The sequence below is a fragment of the Anolis carolinensis genome, chromosome 3, assembly GCF_035594765.1.
Source record: "Anolis carolinensis isolate JA03-04 chromosome 3, rAnoCar3.1.pri, whole genome shotgun sequence".
Taxonomy (NCBI): Eukaryota; Metazoa; Chordata; class Lepidosauria; order Squamata; family Dactyloidae; genus Anolis; species Anolis carolinensis.
This window is the reverse complement of record NC_085843.1, coordinates 96307326-96332480: the sequence shown is the minus strand read 5'-3', so window position 1 is coordinate 96332480 and position 25155 is coordinate 96307326. Positions and strand designations below refer to the sequence as shown.

The 25155-nt window shown below is 41.5% G+C and overlaps 1 protein-coding gene across 3 annotated transcripts in view; it reads left to right on the top strand.

Moving 5' to 3' along the window:
* Positions 1 to 25155, top strand: part of phex (phosphate regulating endopeptidase X-linked) — a 145082-nt gene that overhangs the window by 8978 nt on the left and 110949 nt on the right. For all 3 annotated transcript variants that reach the window (XM_062977220.1, XM_062977219.1, XM_062977222.1), the window contains exons 2-3: positions 58 to 126; positions 2580 to 2741. In XM_062977220.1, coding sequence (XP_062833290.1) covers positions 58 to 126; positions 2580 to 2741 — 231 coding nt within the window. The remainder of the gene's footprint in view (positions 1 to 57; positions 127 to 2579; positions 2742 to 25155) is intronic.

Sequence of the window (25155 nt, the reverse complement as noted above, 5' to 3'; positions counted from 1 at the left end):
CATGATGACTTTGACTCAAAAGAACAAATGATAATCCATTTATTCTCTCTTTTACAGTTAGCCAAGGCCATATAAAACTTCAGCCCAAGCAACAATATTGCTTGACTTCTGAATGCATTGAAGCTGGTAAGAGATCTAATATTCATTCTAGGATTAGTAGTTTAGCACATTGGCATGGAGAACATAAAAATATTTATGTGTTTAGAGTCGAATAACTATTTCAAAAAACATTAATAAATTTCAATGTGTACTTAAAAAACAGAATCTAAGGCATTTCCTGATAAATCTGGAATGCAGTAGCATTGCATCTGTAAGAACATGACAAGATCTTTGCTGGGTAAAATCAAATTGTCCATGTAATGAAATAGTGGGCAGAGAACCTCTGACTATCCAGATGTCCTCACCGACTTCATAGGCTAATCTAATCCAGAATTCTGTTTCCCAATGTTACTAGTTACATGGTTCTGGGAAAGTCCAGAGATTGTTAAGCTAATCCATTTGAGGACATTTGACAAGACTGTCAGATATGTGACACCTACTTCTGACTTAGATAAATTTACAAATCCATATTGCTGTACTATAATATCTTTGTAAGACTGTACAGGAAGATACAAAAATCTGTATGCAAACATTTGGGACCACAAATCGCTTTGTCAGGTAAAGCTGTTCCCCACTTTTGATTGTAAATGGTTATAACAACCCTTCAACAACATGAAAATCAAGAACAAAATGCAAAAAAAATGGAAAAGTGAACACCAAAGCAAGAACTGATGTGGGGAAATGGGAGTAATCTTGTAGTCAGCCAAAGCAGAGAATGCTTCCTGCTGGGTTTCCGCATAGTGTACTTCTCTTGCTGGAATAATGCAGAAGAGGAACTGTCCAGGAGATTTCACTGTTAAGGAAATCAAATATAAGAAAAGATGATCCTTCAAGTATTTTATTTAAATACTTATACATAAGATCCGCAGGCAGCGTAAAATAAATTCAGTCTGAACAATTTAAAGAAAGAGCAATAACAATTTAAAAATAAAAATATAGTAGTTTAAATATTCTAATACAAATTAAACAACAGTATAATTTAAAAAGTTAAAATAACAAACAATTCAAAAACATATATGTATATGTGTTTGGATGAAGTGATTGTATCCCAAAGCCCTGTGTAAAAAGCCAAAATTTGACTTGGAATTACAAACACTTTCTGTCCAGAAGTATATTGGCAATGCATTGTTGCTGTTAATATTTACTTCAACTTGTAGTAAACCTATGAATGTGAGACCTCTCCATTAGCTTGAGGGCCCTTCAACACTGGCACAAAATGGCATAAAAATGTATGTTATTCCCATGTGGGTGCTATATCCCACAACGGGGGTGCTGGTGTAGCGTTACAGCTCAAGAGTACAGATGCCTGTTTGGCATGACTGGGCATTGGGCAGTGCCTCCCAAGCCTTCCTGCACCCTTTTATCCCTCAAAAAACAGGAGGGAAATGCCCTGCTATTTTTACAACAGGGTATTGCAGGAATATGTCATTTTCCTGGATCATCCTGACTGATAATGCAATGGAGCATTGGAGTGGGAAATCTCCTTCCCTTCTTTAAAGGTCTGTCACATCATCAGTTTGGGCAATGCAGACAGAGGACAGCCCTCTGCAACGGTAAGGGCAATTCCCTGTCATTTTTGCATGGAAACAGGTTGCAGGGAGGCTTGGGAAGCACTGCCATCCCACCTCCCCAAGCTACCTGAGCCTGGGGATCTTAGGATGGCTGTGGGGATGTCATCTGGGATTCCACAGGTTGATCCCAGGTGGCACTATCCACAGCCAGGGCACCCACAAAGATTTGGATCTTCCTAGAAAATCTGGATCTTTGCAGATGTGTTTTTAATCTGAGTTCAAGCAGAGTAAAAGGCTTACACATTAGCCTGGGTGCGTTGTTTGGGAGCCCCAGGCTAATACAACAGCTACACTACATTACATGGGAGTGTAGATGGGACCTTAGTATTTAATAGCCTTTCAAATTTCCCTGGTACCTTCCTTTAGTGAATCAATCCATATTTAATGTAATCTGCCTCTTTTCTTCCTGCCTTTCACTTTACTCAGCATCATTCTCCCTCAGCTCCCCTGAGCCATGTAATCTCATGACAAGTCCAGAGTATAATAGCTTCAATTTAATTATATTTGCTTCAGGAGATAATTCCTTTAGGACCCATTCTTTTGTCAAGTTGACTCTCTGTGCTATCCATAGTACCATTTTTCAGCACAATATTTCAAATGAGATGATTTCGAAATTTCCCAATCAGAAAACCTATGACACAAATCATTCTAATTCTGGTATTTCGTGATATGAGTTTAGATTAGATAATCTTACCTAGTTCCATCATAGCTGCCCTTTCAAGTCATCCTACTACTCTTCTTGCTTACAGTTTCTGTTTTGATTAATGACTGAACCAAGTAATAAAAAATGGGGAAAAGTGAGCTAAGATTCAGGAAATGTAGAGAGAATTTGCATATATTTTGAACAATAATATTGAATGCATTTTGTAATGCCAAAGATCTTACATGAAATTATCTACATCTTTCCAGCTGCTGCAATCAAAAGCAAGCTCAATACATCTGTGGACCCCTGTGATAATTTTTTCCGGTTTGCTTGTGAGGGCTGGATACAGAATAATCCAATTCCTGAAGATTCCTCAAGCTATGGAATCTATCCTTGGCTGAGACATAATGTGGACCTCAAACTTAAAGGTAGGAGTCTGATTCTGAAATCTGAAATTCTGAAAAGCTCAAGAGTTTATAGTAGTAGAATACAGTGACCCCTTCAGAGTTTAGAAAAATTACTTCTTTGGACTACAGTATGCTCAGGCATAAGTATTTGGAAACAGTAACTGAAACAGTATCTTTTCTAGTTCTGCAAAATGCAATGCACTACTAAATTCTCCTGATTGAGCAAATATGATAGGAATGTGTGGTATCACTTGCTATTGCCTTTAGGGTTTTTTTTTAAAACATCCAAATAACATTTCCATTGGCCTGGACTACTTTCTGGCAGTCTATGCATAAGCTGTGACATTTTATCCCTTACCTCCAGTGAGTTTAATTGCAAAATATATTAGAATAAAATGTCTCCCTACCTTTGCTTTTTTAAAATAAGTTTTTCTTAGGGTTATATTGCATCCGTGAAGGAACACTTTAACACTACAATTCTTAACTCTAATAAAAACATAATAAAAAAGGAGAAATTTTGCCTTTCAAACTATCATTTCAGCAAGCCTCACCTTCAGTTTTAAAAAATGGAAGTATCTAGGTGTAGATCATATGTGTCAAACTCAAGGTCCGTGGCCCAATCTGGCCCTCCTTGTCATTTTATGTGATCTTCCTGAACTACAATTCCTATATTCTCCATCATTAGACATAGTGACTAGAGCTGATGGGAGTTGTGATACAGTAACATCTGGAAAACTGCAGTTTGTTCTGTTTAGTCAAGTTAATGCGGTTTGAATTTAGATACAAGGCTCATGGACATGCTATCTGATTTTGAAATGTCCTTTAACCTTTCCCCAACATCAGAGGCACAAGTGCTGTTGGGTTGCAATTCCCATTATCACCAGTTCACAAAGCAGATAATCAAAAGTGATGGGAGTTGCCGTTCAATAACATCTGGGGACCCAAACAGTAAAAACTAAAGAGCGCTGACCCCCTGTGTACATCCAGGAACTGATATGAACACTCTCATAAGGAATGGAATGGAATGAAATGACACAGGGCAGACAGCAAATAGGAAAACTCAAGGAGCTGTACTGGGAGGTGTTATGCCTCTTTAAACTAGTTTGGAAGAATCCATATAGGATGGTGTTTCAGGACAGTACAAAAGAACAATGCCACATTATCTCTTCTTTGGTTTGTGTTGGTAAGAAATTAAGAATACGGACAATCAAGGACAGACTGGGCATTTTAGTACTAAGAATTTTATATAGCAAAAATAACTGAATTAATACTTATGGCACTATCATCCCATGATCTACCTTCAAATCTCAAAACCATTCCTCACTGGTTCATTGAAACGTATGTTGCATAATGAAAGGAATAAAATTAAGTGACATTTTAATGTGTTCTTCCCCCATAAACCAAATACCTCTGGGCAAAGGCTCATGAAAATAATTTCCTCTTTTTTCTTATGTTTTATGTATGCAAAAAGACACCACCATCAATATGCAATTGGAGATATCAGTAAGGTTGCCTGATCTCTATCAGTTTGTAGAAACACATAAAATTATTTAGAGAGGAAGAGAAAGGTGATGTGACAGTCTTATGAACAATTTAATAAAGACAGAACATGCTTGGTGGTCATGAAATGCTTACTGATTGGAAAGGAGTAGGAGGGAGTGTTCAGAAAGTTACTTTTAAGAAGAATTAATATAATAACATGCTAAAGCTATTTATAACGAAGCAGGGGTTGGGTGATTACTCTGAAATTCAATTGACTTTAGCGTGCCAATGTATTCATTTGTCTGAAAACTAACTTTCCAAAGTCTGGAAAAACAGAATCTGGGTAGGAAGTGAAACAGGATGGGATTTTGTGGACTAGGAAGCATGGCCAACTGGGCAGGAAGAAAAACAAATTATGAAAATCAAATAAATATATGCATTTGAACGTGTTGTGTACAGTACATAGAGGTGGCTAAATTTAGTTTTTCTGGGTTTAGGATGTTTTTGTAACACACAGCCCTGGGGCCAGTATTCTGAGAGAACTATATGTTTTCACTGTGATAGTGGTGTAGTTACATCAGCAAGGTGCTTTGAGAACTATATTGTGTATAGCCAACTTTTCTTAAAGTTGTTTATTTGAAAAACTGATGAAACCCGATATTTTTGGCTTCCTTGGAAGACTTTAAATGAAGATGCCAAGGTGTGTGGTTCTCTTTAAATTATCTGTCACCAAGAAAATCCTTTGGGGAAACGTACGTGTGTCTGAAGACAAAATAGCCTGTGGTGGAAATATATAGGAAGCAAAATATTTTTATCCAACTGTTCTCTGTTTAAGCTGGATTGCATTGTAAACAATCTCAGTGGGAGGTTACACAGACCCACAAAGAAAAATATGAGTATTATTTTAAGCATCAGTGTTAGAATTTGTTACTGAGCATGATATTTAGTAAAATAGCAAGAAAGCTAGATAAGAACTGGCAGGCACTAACAATGCAATGGAAAGCATTTCCCTTCATGTAGTGTTAATAAAGGAACATGGGTAACTGCCTTACACTGACCCAAACCACTGGTCCATATAGGTCAGTACTGTTATCTCTGCTTGTCAAAATCTCACTAGGATTTTAGTCAGGAATGATTTTTTCCAGCTCTTTTTGAAGATGACAAAGACTGTGTATCTTTTGTGCTCAAAATAATGGGATCTGCCATTATGCTATGGGCTCTCCACAGTCCCTATTGTTTCCTACCCTAGAGCAATTTTATATCATTCAGTCTAAAGTAAAAGAAGGTCACACGAGCTATGATAGGGCACCTCCCTACACTTCTGCCCTTTGGAAGAGAAAGGGGCCACAGCTAAGTGGCACTGCATATATTTTGTCTGCAGGTTCCAGTTCCTAACTCCTCCATTTATAATGATCCCATGTAGCAGGTAAAATGGGGAAAATGTGTTGGAACTCACAGGCAGAAAAATTAGTATTTGCAAGCCAAACCTGAGCACGAACCAGTTTTGCACCACTACACCATATGTACAGGGTCTATCAAAGAAACAAAGTTGGCTTAGGTTTGACACTGCTTTAACTACTATGGCTCAGTGCTATGGAATCCCAGGATTTCTAGTTTGGCAAGGTACCACCACTATCTGGCAAAGAAGGCTAGAGACCTTGTAAAACTACAATCTCCATGGTTCTATAGCATTGAGCCATTGCAGTTAAAGTAGAACTGTGTAGAACTGCATTAATAGGGCCCTTCTACACTGCTCCTATATCCCAGGATCTGATCCCAGATTATCTGCTTATTCCAAATTATCTGGCAGTGGATATTCATATATTCCAGTTTAAAGCAGATAATCTGGAATCAGATCCTGAGATACAGGGAAGTATGGAAGGGCCCTTCCAGTCTTCTTCGATAAAACATATGACTCAGATTTACTTGCAAGTACTAAAGGTTTCATAACTTCTCATGGTTAGGTGCTCTGTAACTTGGACTCTTCAAACATGTAGGGAAAAGACAGAGAAATGTAGAATATAAATGATCAAATTAAAACTACCTGTTGACCAATTGATGCAGGGAGACAGAGGGTGTGGACAAGCCAAACAAACAAGAAATGGCATAAACACCCTCTTACATACACACACAGAACAAGTAAATATTACAGGGAAGCTGAGGTTGTTATCTCTGACGATTTAAAAGGGAAGATCGTTTTTTCTGACTTTGAAATTGAACCAGTGCTACTTGGAATGGACAGAGTCGATTTTATGATTTTATATGGAGAAATAGTATCACCTGGTACAAGGCAACTTCCTATGTTTGCATGAAGATATTAAGCAGGACTATGAGCTTTTGCTTTCTATGACAGTGGAACTAAATCTGTCTCTTAAATACTTCATTTTTACTGCATTTTATTCTTTCTGAATGTGGTTCTGGTAGTAGAATCAAGCACGGCCATTGAATGGAAAAGCAGGGAGACATATCATTAAAATCAATAGCATATAGCAAGGTAATGTTGGGGAAGAAGCAAGTTATGTACCACCTCCCTTCATACTGTATGTCCTTCATGTTGAGAGTAAACATTCTCATTGTATATGTGAAAGGGGAAAACATATATACAGAAGGCTTTCTGTTAGATGCATAAGCTTCTTACTCAATTTACGAAACATTAATACCTTACCTTGGATCTCTTTGAATTTGTCAGTATTAATATTTTAATGAAACACAACAGCAATTTATACCAGTTATGGTATAATTTATACCAGTTATGGTTTTTACCAGTGTGATGTATTTCTATATAATGTGCTAGTGCTGGAGTTCTGGTTTTGTCCCGCTTAAAGAGTCTTCTAGCCCTTGACCCAGGAATGAGTTTGCAGCTCATGCAGCAATGTATTTTGACAGTTGTTCTTGAAACTGGATGAATTTCTAGAGAATGTCTAGCTCCTGCAGGGAGAAAAGACTGGTGTAGAAATGAAGATCTGTGGCAAGCAGAAGTTATTCTTTGAGCTTCAATCTCAAAACCAATTCATACATCACTGGTATATTGGGGTGGGGTGGGAAGGGCATATGATTGAATTCCATGCCTGCCCTCCTCATGAGCTCAAGAGGTCACCCAGAGCTCATAAATCTCACTAGAGGAGTCATCTGAAGTCTGACTTGGCAAACTGCAGTGGAGGTGAAGAATTTTGTAAAGAAAAGGAAGTTAACTCACTGTCTTGGTTCTCTGTAACTTCTGCACCTATTCCTCAGTACTGTCTGTAATAAGTGGAGAATTGTATTCCTTGAAAATGACTTGGATGCTTCTCCTTTTTGAGAATCCTACACAGACATCCTAGTGATGCAAATCTTTTGCTAATGTTGATTTGCGTTTTCATGGTTATTCTTTTATTGCAAAATCAATCTTGCACTTTAAAAAAAGAGAACCATCGGATTCAAAGGGCATCAAACTCATTTTATGTTGTTTATAATTCCTTGGAGACAGAGACATAGAAATGTAATGTGAACTTCAGGATTACAGAAAGCCAGGACTGACAAGACCTTTTTTCCACAGAGAAGTTGTTCTGTAGCTGTAGTCCCAAACCTATCACTGTTTGGAAAAAATTGTCCTGATTTCCCTACGCTTATTTCTGGCTTTGGCTGCAACTGTATATATACTTGCCTACTTGTAAATAAGCCACAGACTTACCTCTACATAAATTTACACCACATTATTCTGTGGAAAGCTATTCGCATTAATCAAGTTATATTTGTGCTTGACCTGTTACATATTTTGAACACCAAGGTGGTATTTCTATTCCTTATATAGAAGTATATGATATAAAAGATTCAATGTAGCCTCAAGAAAAGCAAAGAAATGGAGTGAAAAATGAAGACTCTTTCCTTTGCACTGTGAAACTCCTTTGGATATTTGGAAAAAGACTGATTTTGATTCATAAAGGACATCATAGACTGGAATTTTCACAATTATTAATTTATGAATTATCATCATATATTTTTCTCAATATATAACTTTAAGAAACTGTACACATGGAACCAGGCATAAGAGTGAGATTGAGCTCTGAACAGTGATTATTTTATTGTGTTTTTAAAATACAATATAACCTCTGTATCTGCAGAACCAATCTATGTAGTTTCATTTATCCATGGTTTCACTTATTCACTTGGAGCCTCTTCTTGGTACCTCTATCATTTGTCCCAGTGAAAGTAATAGAGTTCACTATTATCTGTGGTTTCATGAATCCACATAAAGTTTGGATACATACCCACTGTGAATATGGGTGTCAGACTGTGTGTGTCCTACTTTATTCACCATGCTTGGGAGAGACACATATGACAGATAAAAGAATAATAGAATGTTCAAATAATATACTAAAGCAATGTATACACATGGGAAAGGTGTTACAATCAATATGATAGTGAAAGGGATTTATAACAGTTTGATCCCACTTTAATTGCTTTCACTCCTTTTTTATGAAGTTCCAGGATTGTGTAGTTTGGTGAAGCACTTGAGCTCCCTGCCAAATAATTCTGATTCCTTGGTCACCAAACTGCAAATCTTAGGATTCTAAAGGATATAACTATGACAACTGAAATGGTATCAAAGCATTCTAATCGTGTAGTGCGGATACATCCAAAGCTGAATTTAAATATCACTTTTACATTGGCCCAACATGGTAAGTAAATACGAAGTCAGTGAAAACACAGGATTTTTGAGGCAACATATCAGAAATAGTTTATTTATTTATTTATTTATTACATCATTTTTACCCCACCCTTCTCACCCATCAGGGGACTCAGGGCGGCTTACAATACAACCATAAACATCAGAAAAACAGTTTACATCAGATTTAAAAATCTTTCAAATTTAAAAATTAAAATTAAAATATACATTAAAAACGGCATAATTGTACATTTAAATAAACATTTAAGGCGCTTTTCATGTCCAGGTGGAGGTCTATCAGTGAGTCATATATTCATATCGCGATTCTGCTGGTACTCATGCTCAAATGCCTGATCCCATAGCCAAGTTTTTGTTCTCTTTCGGAAGGACAGGAGGGAGGGAGCCTGTCTAATTTCGTTTGAGAGGGCGTTCCATAGGCGGGGGGCCACCACTGAAAAGGCCCTGTCCCTCATCCCCGCCAGCCATTAAAGCTACTAAACTAACAGAATGGTTCTGTTACAGTGAAGAATACTTGCTTTCTGAAATGTCTAAGAGTTTATCTCTTGGACAAACTAATATGAATTAGAATCTAGATTTTTTTTGGCTGATCACTGGCCACTTTGTTGTTGTTGTTGTCAAGGATGATCTGGTAATATATTTTTCTGCTTGGAGTGCATCCTTGAATTCTAGACTGACAAGGAAAAGGCTGCAAATAAACATTATCCTCAGTCGGATACTTTGATAAAAATGGAGCATAAAGTGTATTATAGCCTTCATAAAAACACAGCAACTGTTTTGTTCCCTGGCAAATTCTCATATATTTTGATGTGCATTATCTCAGGTACCTTTTTTCTGAATTCAAACTTTCAAACTTTCTAACACTATGGAAAATAAATGTTAGATACAATGGTTTGAAAACAAGAAACATCCAAATGTTACTAAATGCAGATTTGGAATTACATTGTACTAGAATTGGCTTCAGTGTTTACACAGACTGTCTGAAATGTATTTTTGGAAACGGACAGTGGGAAAGAGGTGCTTAAGGAAGCAGCTGAATGAGGCGACACCCTTCCAATGGTAAACTGATACATTGGTTTGACTTCTGTGGGTCTGGAGACAAAGGGCAAAACAATATTTTGATTCTATTTATTTGAAGTGTGTAGTGAAGCAAACCTCCCTTGCTAGCAGTATTTATACACTGAGATTCCAATGCCAGGATTTATGGAATTAATTTTCTTATTGCTTTGTAAAAGGATTAACTAATTTTCATGGCACAGTATAGAAGGCATTCTATTAGCATGAAAATGGCTCTGTTCAGTAGCAGTAACAGTTGAATGCCTTATATGTATTTTTTCCATTACATTAAATCTTACGACCTCATCGGATGGGTTGTTGGAATCACCACACATTGTGGTGAATCCGGCAGTTAATGTCGGGATATGTGGGGAACCCGTTGCCCCATGCCCTGCATTGCCTGACTCACCCATTGCTCATCCCATGGCAGGAAGCGTCAGCTGCCTGGCTCCCCCCGTTGATCTCAATTGAATACGGGAAGTCTCCTGTGTTGCCAGTGGCGGCATATGCACCCAGTTGTCTTCCCTTTTACTGTAGAGCCCCAGTGGAAGTAGCTGTGCATCATCAAATGAAGCCGGTGGGCTCCGTTGCAAAAGGGAAGGTGAACTGGAACATGTCATTGAATTTACCCCGTATGATAATAATACTATCACTTTATTTATATTCTGCCCTATCTCCCCAAGGGGACTCTGGGCGGATCACAGTACGCATACACAGCAAACATTCCATGCCGTTTGGACAGACAGACAGAACAGAACACAACAGACAGAAAGGAGATATGTTGTGTTTGAAGTCCAGCTTCAGTGCCTTGGAGGTTGTGCTCAAAGGTTGTGCTCGGTTTCAGTCACAGGGTGTGCTGTTGCTCCATTCTCTATGATGAAGAGCCATCAGGACTTCCTCCTTTCATTTGGTCATCGGCATTTTATGGTATCGTAAAATACCTCTCCCACTAAATTAGCGGTACCTAATTTCTCTAATCACAGCTCAGCTGTTTTTGAACTGCTTATGTAAACAGTGAGCAGGGCTTGACAGTCAAGTGCTCACCCCGACCAGGCTTCGAACTGGTCACCTTTTGATTGGTAGATCTTATTATTGCTGGTGATTTCCCAGCTGTGCTAAAGCCCAGCTCCTGATGAGGTCATTAATGAGTGCAAGAACCAAAACTTGGAAAAATGCTTTAAAAAAGGAACGGGTTGCATTTATACCTTTGAGATTATCCTAACCCAATTACAAGAACAGTTATTTTTTAAGTAATATTATTTCTTTCTTTTTCAACAAGATAGTCAAATGCTCCAATCTTCTGGTCTCTTGTTAACAATACACTTGCCTCTCACTCATGTCATTGTCACTTTAGTGCCCATAGTATAGCATAAGAGAGCACAAAACAGCAGCATCGGGTATTACAAAGTCTGTGTCTAAACTGCCAATAATTCACCTTGAACTGCATTTTATGGGCACTTTACACCCATATAATGCTTCGCGGGCAAGGACGGGCTCTGCCAAGGGTCATACACAATGCATGGCGGGCCCCATCCACTTTCCTCCTAAAGTATGGGGAAGCGCTGAAAGGGGGAGGAAAGTGTATTTTGGGCAGCTTGGACAGAGCTTGTGGGCACTTTCTTCCCCATTTCCCCAATGCACATTGTCACACGCTACTACCCTTTCTACCATCTGGAGGGACCATTCTCTATGTGATGAGAGGAGGAAGGAGGGCGCATGGGCTGGCGCAATGGCATGGCCCAAAAAGGCCATGTGAAGAGGTCCCTAGTCATGGGTCAACATGAATCCAACCTAGTTGTTGTTTCTTCCTCCTCTTCCCCCTCCTTTAAAGAGAACGCCAAGCTACACATTTGAGAAAGTGAATATGAACAGGTATTAGCTTGGGTAAACGAAAGGAATATAAATAGGCAAATGTCTGATTCATGACCTTGGGAATACCAATTATTTAAATGTAGGGTTGTATGACTTTTTAAGTGATGCAAATAACTTTGGATAACTAACTACTCTTAAGTAACTTGAATCACTTGATAAATGCTTATTATCTGACTGCATTTTGACCAGACAGCAAATAATTAAACTTCCCCTCTTTCTCACTCAGTGAAACAAATTGTGAGCAACTGTTTTCCATATGGCTATCCAGGAAGCAATCAATTTGCCCTTGCATTTCAAACTCTCAGCATTCCACAGGAGGCTATTGAAAACAGAAAGAAAACTGATTATTCTGAGTTCTTTGTCATACATTTACGAGAGATCTTTATTCCTGTATTAATTTGTGAACAGGTGGCTTAAAAAACCACATGCAGTCCTCAGAGGATTCTGTATGACCCACTAGGGCTGGTCATTGCTACTGCCCTGTTCTGTGCCATTCTAGTCTGATCTGTCCACAAAGGGTGCATTTGTACTATACAGTTAACGTATTTTTATCCCACTTTAATTGCCATGGCTCAATGCTATGGAATCATGAGATTTGTAGTTTGGTGAGGCTCCAGCACTCTTTGACAGAGAAGCCTAAAGACATTGTAAAATTAAAACTCCCGCAATCTGATAGCATTGAGCCATGACAAAGGACTGAAAAATTGCATTGATTCAAGATGAACCCCATTAAAAATGTTTGACTGCTTTAATATATCAATACTATTTTTAAATCCAAAATAGTAAGGCAATACCATTATTAGTGTTGGCTTTGTGTAGAAGCTGGCTACTTAGAATCAGTTGTAAATATTATCTTAAATGAAGAGCACTGAGAGAATTATACCTGAAGAGAAAAAAAGGATAAGGTCTTATAGATCCTTGATAGGATAGCTGAAAGGAACGGAAGCCAGACATAAGAATATGATGGCTTGCGGACATTTAACTTTCTAAAAGTACTGTGTCTCATTTGTGGATGACAGAATGTTATTTTCCTTCAGTTTAAAGAGCTTTTACTGACAGGGATTTTTTGAGAGTTATAGTCTAATAAAGTATGTTTCCCCCCAACTTCTGTAGAAAGCTTTATTGAACATGGTTATATTTACTTCTGCAGTTACGTTAAAAAAACACCCAGTAAACCTTGTTATTTCATTCTCTCCAACAACTTCAGGACAACTGAAGTACTGGTGTGATGCACAAACACAGGTGTTTCTTTGTATACTTTTTGTACATTTGGAAAATTCATGCACAGAGATGAATAATTTTGATGGAAACCAGAAGTTGTACCACCAAGGTCAGGATGAGCCTTCCATAAATATTTTGCAATAGCACACAACCACAGAGCTAAATAAAACTGTCTGTCTGATTCAGTAGTATGAACTCCCAAAGCACAGAGGTGGTATCCCTCTGCTAACCAAAAGAAGTCTGTGGAAATCTTGTGGCTGCTATCCTGAGCAGTCATAAAAACCTTTCTCAGGAACCAAAATGATCTCCTTTATTCATAGCTGGTTTCCCACATAGCCATTACAAAGACAGCTCATCTGTCTAACCTACACCATCCTCTGACTTTTCTACCACCAGGTTCAATATTTTCACTTAAGAATAAATCATTTGAATATTTCACTCTTAAATGATTTCTAAACCATTTTATGCATCTTCAGTGCCTTCTGTATTTGTGCATATGTACAGTCTGTATTCAAAAAGGGAAAGTAGGCAGAGCTGGAAAAAGCTTACTTTCTGGATTACTACTCCCAGAATAATTTGGATTTTACACAGCAGTGTAAAAGGGGCCTAAGTATCTCCTTCATATTTGTTACATGTTTTCACCTTGGTGTTCATTAATTCCTTGTCAGTGAGCTTTTTTCTATTATTTTGGGGAGCAGTTTGTTACCAGAAATAATTCCTCACTTTTTGATGTTCCATTGTTTTTTGAAGGTTTTTTTTTTTAGAGTTTTAGTGCATCAGTGCAATAGTGATACAACATTTGGATTCACAAGTGCTATTATGATGAGGAAAGAGGAAAGAAAATGAAACAGTTGCCTTTATTTAGTTCACCATTTGTCCGATATGCAAACTGCACCTTTTTGGGACAGTGAAAAATTTGATCACATAGTACTCTTGGATTACTCTTCCTGCTAAATGTCCAACATAACCATTGGCAATAATTTATCTAATTTGAATACCAGTGATTTTCTTAATGTTGACAAATACCATAAGCACACTTATACATTTGCCATTTCCAGTTATTCTGTGCATATGTAGGCTTAATTTGATCATTAATGTTATTAAATATAAAGTGCCTCGAATGTCCCATAACTATGGCAAACCACATGTTTTAATGTCAATTTCACCTAAAGGAAATTAGGTGCAATAAATTTAATGTATTTGAGATTACCACTTTTAAAAGAGTAAGAAATAGCAATTTTATGTCTATGCAAGAGAAGGACAATTAGAAGAATCACATCAGGCAGAAAGGAGCAAGTAAACCTGGTCAAGAAATTCCACACCCTTTCTATTTGGCACAGGAGAGAGAATCCTGTTGGCATCAGGTGTTGTTTCAGAAATGAACCAAACTATACAGTGATACCTTGATGTAAGAGTTTAATTCATTCTGTGACCGAGCTCTTAACTCAAAACACTCTTATCTTCGATAAATGCCGTAAGCAACAGCCAAAACCAGAACTGGATAAATCACGGACCATCATCAACCTGACTGACAGACAACTCACTGAAGACCAAGTATCCATTCTAGAAAAAGGAGGAAATTTTGCGGTCACCACCACCAGGATCCCAGTAGAAAACATCATTGCCAATGTTGAATCAGCAATTTACCAGCTCCCTGAGGAAGAAGCAGAGGAGGTAAGAATGGAAACAGCAAGGATCCTGAGAAATGCAAAACTCCCCCCCCCCAGCAACATAACGAGAAAAGAAAGACAGGCCATCAAAGATCTCAACTCAGATCCAGAAATCATCATTCTTCCAGCTGACAAGGGGAATGCCACAGTAATCATGGAAACAGAACAATACAAAGAAAAAATCAGACAACTTCTAGATCCCACAATTTACAAGAAACTGAAACAAGACCCTTCTAACAAAATCACCAGAAAAACAAACACTCTAATCAAGAACTCCTCCATTAACTTTGACATACGCCAACAGCTGTGCAAATCAGAAGCCCTCCCACCCAGGCTTTACGGACTCCCCAAAATCCACATGGACTACATCCCACTCAGACCCATTGTAAGTGCCATTGGATCGCCGACTTACAACCTGGCAAAATTTCTGGCTACACAGCTACAAACCCACATTGGGCTCACTGCGCACTATATCAAGGACTCAACACACTTTATAGAAAAGATCAGCAACCTCAATCTAAGCACCAATGACATTCTGATCAGCTTCGATGTGGTGTCCCTTTTTACCAAAGTCCCAGTGGCTGACACCCTCACACTAATCAAACAAAACTTCCCAGAAGACATCACAGCCCTGTTTCACCATTGCCTCACCACTAGCTATTCTATGAACAGAAGGATGGAGTGGCCATGGGGAGCCCTCTCAGCCCAGTAGTAGCAAATTTCTATATGGAATACTTTGAAAAACAGGCCCTAGAAACAGCACCAAAAAAGCCAACTGTTTGGTTCAGATACGTAGATGATACCTTCACAATTTGGAGCCATGGAGAGGAAGAACTCAGCAAGTTCCTGGACCATTGTGATGACTCATGGGCCATGTAGTCCCGTTCCTAGCGCTGTTGTGGCAGATGAAGAGGAAAACTTAGGTTTCCCACCGTTTCAGCCAGAATTGGAGCTTTCACAGCCAGAGATGGAGCCCCTGCACTTTCAGCCAGAATTGGAGCTTTCACAGCCAGAGATGGAGCCCCTGCACCTGCAGGAGATTTGCCTCCCAGAAGTTGCCCAAACAAGCTCTGAGCCAAAATCTCCCCCTTTTTCTCGCCGTGATTATTATCAACAACAGAAGGGAGCTCAACAGGCTAATCGCAGAAGCCTGAGAATCGCCGCCAAACAAATGGTTGATTAAGCCTGCTTCCCATGGGAATCTTTAGGGAGTCATGCATCTGGACTCAGAGAATGGCTTTCAGTTCTGGTTCCCCAGAGAATTGTTCTCTGGCGGGAAAACGAGACCCTACTTAGGTGTTTTGCCCACGTAGGAATCTTGCGGAGTCAATTCGTCAGCTCCAGGAGTAGGTTGTGTGTGGACTACGCTGCTCCCGCGTTCAAGTTCTTGTTCCCGTTTCCAGCCTTGCTTTTGCCTTCCAGGACCTTGTTTTGCTTCCTGGATCTCGCCACGAATTCACCACGGATCTTGTTTTTGCTCCTCGTTTCTTGTTGCCTTGAATCAAGCCTTGTGTTCCAAGAATCAAGTTTACTTCCTAGCCTTGCTTAAGTTTCATGGACTAGAGGACCTTGTCATCTCCCCTCACTTTGCTTGGCAAAGTGAGTGTTTCGGTTACTGGATTACAACTTTGGACCTTAATATTTTATATTGGACATTGTTTTCCTGGACTATAATTGACCTTTCCTGAAAGGTCTTCTTCTGAACTATATTCTACACTTATTTTTATTGACTTTACATATTTCCTTAATAAAGATATTAGATAGATTCTGGCCTCTGTGTATGGTTATTGGTGCTCTGCAGCCTGGGTCTTGACAGTTTGACTCCGCCACCCTAAGCACCAATCAACCTCGGCCAGAATGTCTACCGGAGCCGGACCGGGTGACCAACCACTCAGCTACACCATTTCCAAGGATGAAGTGGACAGAATCCGTGATATGCTCCATACGCAGGAGGGGGAAATACGGGGCTTGAAGGAACGCGGAACCCGTCTCCCTGCCCTGGCGTTGCCAACCAAGTTTTCTGGAGAAGCTTCCAAGGTTCATGTTTTCCGTCGCCAATGCCAGGCATACCTAGAAGCCCGTAATGCCGAGTTTCCCCAAGAAGACATCAAGGTGGCGTGGATTTACAGTCTCCTAGATGGGCCAGCGGCCAACTGGGCGACGGCGCTGTTCGATCAAGCCTCCCCACACTTAAGTTCCGCGCAAAACTTCTTGGATCACCTTAAGGCAACTTGGGGGATCGAGGACAATTTAGAGGCGGCCGGCCACAAACTCCGGCGCCTTTCCCAAGGGGACAGGCCCTTGTCCCAGTACATAGCCGAGTTCCGAGTGCTGGCTCACAACACCGGTTGGAATGACATAGCCCTCAGAGGACAGTTTCGGGAGGGTCTCAACATCGAGATGTTGGAAGAAATCTCCAAGGTGGACCCTCCAAACTCTCTTGAAAGACTCATTGATCAATGTTTACGAGCTGAAGTCATGCTTGCCAACAGAAAGCAGTGGACCCGAGGCCAGAGTGGAAGAGCTGGAGCAAAACCTCCCGCTCCCGCCGGCATCCAGCCGCGTCCAGTGTGGAGACCCCCGCCACCAGCCCCATACCCCAGAGGAAGCGAGGAGGTGCCGATGCAGTTGGGCAATGTGCGTCCCAGACTAGATGTTGCCGAAAAGGCCCGCCGCCAACGTTTAAACCTCTGTTGGTACTGCGGAAACGGGGGCCACTTTGCCAGAGAGTGTCCAGCCAAAGGAAAGCCCGCCGTGGAGACGGAGACGGCCGAGGCGGCTGGCGCAAAGCCGGCGGGGGAAGCCAGCGACCGGGCGTAGAGAGGCTCGCCAACCCGGTCAAAAACCCCACTCAAGAGCCGCCAACCGGGGTCCTATTTCTCCTAGTGGTCACCTTGTGGTCAGCGAAAAAAGGACCCGTCATGATCCGTGCCATTATAGACTCAGGAGCGACAAACAATTTCATTGATAGAGAGTATGCCGACTCTCTGGGATTACAGTATCACGATTTCAAGAACGCCTGGGTGGTGCAAGCCATAGATGGCCGCCCCCTAAAGACAGGTCCAGTAAGCCAATGGACTGAACCCACCAGAATGTGGATAAGGGAACATATGGAAGAGATTTCCTTCTATTACCGCAAGTTCATTCCAGACTTTGCCCGCTGGTCTGATCCAATCACCAGCTGCATCCGTGGGAAACAGCCTTTCTGCTGGACGGAGCAAGCAGAGAAAGGGTTCCAACAACTAAAGAAATTATTCACGTCCCAGCCAATCCTTCAGCACCCAGATCCTAAAACCCCTTTTGTTGTGCAGGCTGACGCCTCCGATGTCGCAATTGGGGCTGTACTCTTGCAACCAGTGGGAGGTCATCTTCACCCTTGTGCCTTTTACTCCCGTCAACTAACAGCCCCAGAGAGAAATTACACTATTTGGGAAAAAGAACTTTTGGCCATAAAGGCAGCCTTTGAAACTTGGAGACATTGGTTAGAAGGGGCCAAATTCCCCATTGAGGTCCATACAGATCATCGGAATCTAGAGCATCTAAGAACTGCCCGCAAGTTAAATCAGAGGCAACAGCGCTGGGCTCTATTCTTTGAACGTTTTGACTTCCAGATTCATTATGTAACCCCAACTCAGACCAAGCAAGCAGATGCTCTATCACGGAAACCAGAATACGCTGCAGGGCGCAGAGAGACCTTTGAATCCCAATTGCTGCAGCCCGAGAACTTTGCCACGCTCACAGTGGGGAACACCAAATCCACTCCAATTGAATCAACTCCCTCTTCTCCAGGGCCCCTTTGTGCTCAGGAAATCAGGGCCAGTCAACAGGCGGATGCCTGGGCTCAAGATCAACTTCGTCAAGGACTACAATTTCCCTTCTCGCTTAAGGATGGGTTACTTTGCTATAGAAATCACGTCTACATCCCTCCCGGACCGGGCAGGGAAAAGGCACTTCGTCTGTGTCATGACTGCAAGCCAGCAGGGCATTTCGGACTATTTAAAACCATGCATTTGATCCTAAGAGATTTCTGGTGGCCCAAGATCCGCAAGGATGTGGAAAATTATGTCAATACCTGCCCGGTATGCCAGCGTTCCAAGACAAGAAGGGAAAAGCCCTCAGGGCTACTGCATCCCCTTCCTACACCATGCCGTCCATGGGAAATAATTTCTGCGGATTTTATCACTGACCTACCACCTTCCTTTGGATTCACCACGATCCTAGTGGTGGTGGACCTTTTTACCAAATTAGCCCATTTCATTCCCTGCAATGGCCTCCCCACGGCCAAGGAGACTGCAGATTTATTCCTTCAGCATGTTTTCAGATTACATGGATTGCCCAAGAGTTTGGTCACTGACCGTGGGTCCCAATTCACCTCTCGTTTCTGGAAAGCACTACAAAAACTATTGGGCATAGACTCTCGTTTATCTTCGGCTCACCATCCCCAAACGGATGGGCAAACTGAGCGCACCAATGCCACTTTGGAACAATACCTTCGCTGTTATGTAAACTATCAGCAGGACAATTGGGCTTCCCTGTTGCCGCTGTCGGAGTTTGCCTACAACAATGGTGTCCAGGCTTCAACCAAAGAAACCCCGTTCTTTGCAAACTACGGCTTCCATCCACGTTTCTTTCCTTCTGTCATTGAAACCTCAGAAGTTCCCGCAGCAGAGGACTGGCTGCAAGAACTCACAGCGGTGCAACAACTTTTGCTCCAGCAACTAGATCAAGCCAAGGAGGACTATAAACGCCACGCTGACAAACATCGCCAGCCGGGGGCCGAAATCAAGGTAGGAGACCGGGTTTTTCTATCCACTCGCTTCTTGCCCTCCCACCGTCCCTGCCGGAAGTTAGATGCCCGTTTCATTGGTCCCTATCCAGTGGTGGCGCAACTTAACCCCGTGACTTTCAAACTTCAACTTCCGCGCTCTATGCGCATTCATCCAGTGTTTCATCGCTCCCTGCTCCTTCCGGCAGATGGTGTGCGCCCTGATGCAGACCGGCCGGCCCCCGCTCCTGTTTTGGTGGATGGGGAGGAGGAGTTCGAGGTTCAGGACATTTTGGATTCTCGCTTTCATCGCCGCCGCCTTCAGTATCTCATTGACTGGGTGGGTTTTGGCCCCGAAGAACGCTCTTGGGAAGACGCTTCCTCAGTCCATGCCCCCCGATTTAACCCGCCGCTTCCATCAGACCTACCCCGCCAAGCCGCGGCCCCGCACCTCGGGGAGAGAGCCCATTTTTGAGAGGGGGCTTGAGGAGGGGGATAGTGTGATGACTCATGGGCCATGTAGTCCCGTTCCTAGCGCTGTTGTGACAGATGAAGAGGAAAACTTAGGTTTCCCACCGTTTCAGCCAGAATTGGAGCTTTCACAGCCAGAGATGGAGCCCCTGCACTTTCAGCCAGAATTGGAGCTTTCACAGCCAGAGATGGAGCCCCTGCACCTGCAGGAGATTTGCCTCCCAGAAGTTGCCCAAACAAGCTCTGAGCCAAAATCTCCCCCTTTTTCTCGCCGTGATTATTATCAACAACAGAAGGGAGCTCAACAGGCTAATCGCAGAAGCCTGAGAATCGCCGCCAAACAAATGGTTGATTAAGCCTGCTTCCCATGGGAATCTTTAGGGAGTCATGCATCTGGACTCAGAGAATGGCTTTCGGTTCTGGTTCCCCAGAGAATTGTTCTCTGGCGGGAAAACGAGACCCTACTTAGGTGTTTTGCCCACGTAGGAATCTTGCGGAGTCAATTCGTCAGCTCCGGGAGTAGGTTGTGTGTGGACTACGCTGCTCCCGCGTTCAAGTTCTTGTTCCCGTTTCCAGCCTTGCTTTTGCCTTCCAGGACCTTGTTTTGCTTCCTGGATCTCGCCACGAATTCACCACGGATCTTGTTTTTGCTCCTCGTTTCTTGTTGCCTTGAATCAAGCCTTGTGTTCCAAGAATCAAGTTTACTTCCTAGCCTTGCTTAAGTTTCATGGACTAGAGGACCTTGTCATCTTCCCTCACTTTGCTTGGCAAAGTGAGTGTTTCGGTTACTGGATTACAACTTTGGACCTTAATATTTTATATTGGACATTGTTTTCCTGGACTATAATTGACCTTTCCTGAAAGGTCTTCTTCTGAACTATATTCTACACTTATTTTTATTGACTTTACATATTTCCTTAACAAAGATATTAGATAGATTCTGGCCTCTGTGTATGGTTATTGGTGCTCTGCAGCCTGGGTCTTGACAACCATCTTAACAGCATCCACCCAAACATCCAATTCACCATGGAAAAAGAAAAGGAAGGAAAACTGCCATTTCTAGATGTTCTGGTCATCCGTAAACCCAATCAACAATTGGGCCACAGTTTACAGAAAACCTACACACACAGATAGATACCTTCATAAAAACTCCAACCATCACCCAAGTCAAAAAAGGAGCACAATCAAAGCCCTGACAGACCGTGCACAAAGAATCTGCGAACCTCACCTCCTCCAAGGTGAACTCAACCACCTAAACTGGGCTCTGCAGGCCAATGGATACTCCACCACAGACATCAGAAGAGCTGCAAGAACAAGCCATGAGAGTCAAGACAAAGATCCACCCAGAGGAAAGGTGTTCTTACCATACATCAAGGGAACCACTGACCGCATAGGCAAACTGATGAAGCAGCACAACCTACAAACTATCTACAGACCCACAAAGAAAATCCAACAAATGCTACGGTCAGCGAAGGACAAGAGGGATCCTCTCTCTTCTGCAGGAGTCTACCGGATACCATGCAGCTGTGGACAAGTATACATAGGGACCACCAAACGCAGCGCCCGAACAAGAGTCAAAGAACATATATATTCTTTCCTTTCCTTACTTAGTTTATCCATACCTCACAACCTCTGAGGATGCCTGCCATAGATGTGGGCGAAACGTCAGGAGAGAATACTTCTGGAACATGGCCACACAGCCCGAAAGACATACAACAACCCTGTGATCCCGGCCATGAAAGCCTTCGACAACACTCTTATCTTATGCTACTAATCCATTCCACCCTCCCCAGTTTTGTTACATGTTTTAAAATAAGAAAATGTACTTTATAAATAACAAATAATGTATAAATGCACATTCACATGGAACAATAAAAAAGAAAGACCAACTTTACAATGGTAGAAGCATTTGGACATGGAAAACCACAGGCGGACTCTCAGAGAAACCAACCCCTCTCTGAACAATTCTGAGAGAGCCCAGTTCAAAGCAGATATCATGGATTATCTGTCCTGATATTCTGGGTTATATGGCTGTGTGGAAGAGCCCTCAGTCACACCAAGGAAAGTTCCTACATAATTTTAGTTCTGCCTGCTATTTGTTTTGTTTTTAACATGAGTGCACAAACAGTAGCACAGATGTGTAAAATAGATAAAAACAGGATGGGTTTCGCCTGTGACCAGAGTACAAGTTGAGTCTCCCTTACCTGGTATGCTTAGGATAGAAGTGTTTTGGTTTCAAATTTTTGGGAGTTTTGGAACTTTTGCATGTAAATTTATACATAATATTTCAATACCTTTGTGCATGCAACTAAGGGCCTTCTACATAGCTCCTAAAACCTATAAAGGGAAACGGGTTTATCTGAGGCATCCAAATGATGGCTCAAGTAAATCTGCATTAATCTGGAGTAAATTGGGATTTCCCAGTTTACTCCAGATTAATTTGACACCTCAACAGATCCAGACCTTACTGAAAGGTCCGGATCTGTTGAGATGCTGGTCTTGTGGGGAATGACTTTCCGGATTGTGGAACATCAATCTCATAGCAATCCCAGTTCTTTGGGCTCCTGGAGCCCAAAGGAATGAGATGGCACCCTCACCCTCCTCTCCCAGCCCCCCATTTAGCCCCTAAACTTACCTGAGGGACCTGACTCAGGCCCTTCCATCCAGAGCTCCTGGTGCATAAAAATGACATGACAGGAGGTTGGGAAGAGGGAGTTTCCATCAGGAGCTTGGGGTACACCAAAAGCTCTGGACAGAGGTGCCTGAGCATGCAGACAGGCCCCTCAGGTAAGTTTAGGGGCTAAATGAGGGAAGGGGCTGGGGGTGGCTTAATACCCTCCCAGGTTTATCTCTGGCTGACCCATTAAGCATGTAGCCACCCCCCCCCACCTTGGGAAAGCATGGGGTTTGGATTGGGGTGGGGGCTAAATCCTGGGAGGAACTTGAATATAATATCCCAGTTCCTTCCGGGATTTAGTAATGTCTAGAAAATCCTAAGTTTATGTGCATTGAATCATTAGAAAGCAAAGGTATACTATCTTAGCCACCCACGTGGACAATGAATGAAATCTTTATGAAAGTGTCCCTGTTAGGTAAGATAGCGACACTTTCATAAAGATTGTATTCACATTCTCTAGCACAGAAAGGCTTAAGTTTTTGTCCGAATATTGTGGTTGTTCAACGTGTCAGTTTTGTTGCAATGACTGCGGGGAGCAAATTATTCCAGCTGGCGTAGGCTTTTGGGAGTGCGGTGCATGATACAGTCTAGTAAAATTGGGTCATTTCCCAGAAATCTGGCACTATCTGTGTTACACATCTGGCTACCAGTTATTTTTGGCACAAAGTGGAAACCTGGGACATGGAAATTGCTTCTTTGGGGCAAGAATATTAAAACTCTGGTGGTATTCTTCTTCTTTATTCCATTTAATTCATGTGCAAATAGTTATTGTTTCTTGGATTATCATAGCAATTGGAAATGATTTATGACTTAAATCTTTGCAGTCTCTGGATGTGCATATTAACTAAATCCTCATTACATGAGCATTAGTACGTATTGACTGATTGCCATAAATGCTAGATTTATTAATTAATAATAGTGAATAACAGGTAAAAAAACCCAACAACCTTGAGAATAAAAAAGATAAATAAAATAGAGCACAAGGTTTCTGTATACATATGACTGCCAGAATCAGGATTGTTGGGACACTTGAGGAGACAATTGTATGATACTGACTTTCAAAACAGACGGAGGCATATTTGATATGAGATGGTGGTAAATGGAATTCCCAACCAGAAAATCTGTGAGATTAGTAGCAGCCTGTGCAGCATTTATCATAAATTACAGTGTCATGATTTATTACACCAAAGATTGCATTCATTATAATGCAGAGAAGCATTAATTTAAACATGGATTTTGGTGACTTTAGTTTTTACATTGCTATAACAAATATGTGTGTGTTGTTTTTATTGTAATTGTGTTTCTCATTTTATTGTAATTGTGTTTCCCTGTGTTTCTCTAAAATGGCCTAAATGCCCAAAGGCACCAGATCCCACCTGATCTTGGAAGATAAGTAGGGTTGACCCAGATTAGGACTTGGATGGGAAACAATAAACAAATACAAGGTGCTATAGGCTATTTTTCAGATAATAGAACAGGCAAAACCACCTCTGAGTATTCCTTTCCTTAAGAAAACACTATGAAATTCATGGGGTGGGTGTCACCATGAATCCACAGGGAACTTGAAAGCACACAACACTCACACACTCACACACATTTCCCTGAATTACTATGTACTGTTTTGATTATACTATTCAAATTTACTTTTAAACACTTAATTGCATGTTAATATTGTTTCAGTATTAATCTTCTGAATTTTTAAAATGAGGTTAAATTGGTTTTAATTTATAGCTTGCCATAAGTCCTTTTTTGAGGAAAAGGTGGGACACAAATGACAATGATGATGATAGAGAAACAGTTTGACTAACACCTCAACACCTTAGATGTGAGAGGTATTGCAGCTTCCTAGGACCTTGGCACCATAAGAAAACTGGCAACATAGAGGGTTTCTCTCTGTAAGGACCTCTTTACACAGCCTTTTCGGGCTGTGCCATTTTGATGGCAATAGTGAAAAGTAAGGCATGCGGGGCAGCTCGTGGTGCTCCACGTGCCCTCCCCCCTTCCCTCATCATACAGTGGGGATGGGACAGCGTGTGTTGGCCCGCTGCCCTTTCTCCCGTCATATGGGGAAAAGGGGAAGAAAGTGTGGGTAGCTCTGTTGGAGCTACCCAAAACACACTTTCCTCTCCGCGGTGGAGGAAGAAGCGCCTACTGGAGCTTGCCCTCCACTTTGTGAGGAATATGGGCAGGGCCTGCCATGCATCATCTGATGATGCTTGGCAGGCCCCAACCAGACCCCAAATAAAAGCGGCAAAACGGGGCTATTTTGCCCCACGTGAAGAGCTCCTAAGACTCTTCCTCTGGGGCGTTTCTTAAAGGAAGAGGGTCTAAATGAGGTTCCCTCCTACAGAAAACTATAAAAAAGAGAACTAACACCATTTTAACTAAAGGATAACTGAGGCTCAATGAAAACGTAGTCAGAACTTTTGTGGGGGCATGACAGTCATGTAAATCAAATAAGTAAATAAATGTGTGAAAACACCCTTTGTGCTCACACTCCGCATCATCTATCTCAAAGAAAAACACCAATATACTTATGAAATGTCAATGTGCCAATC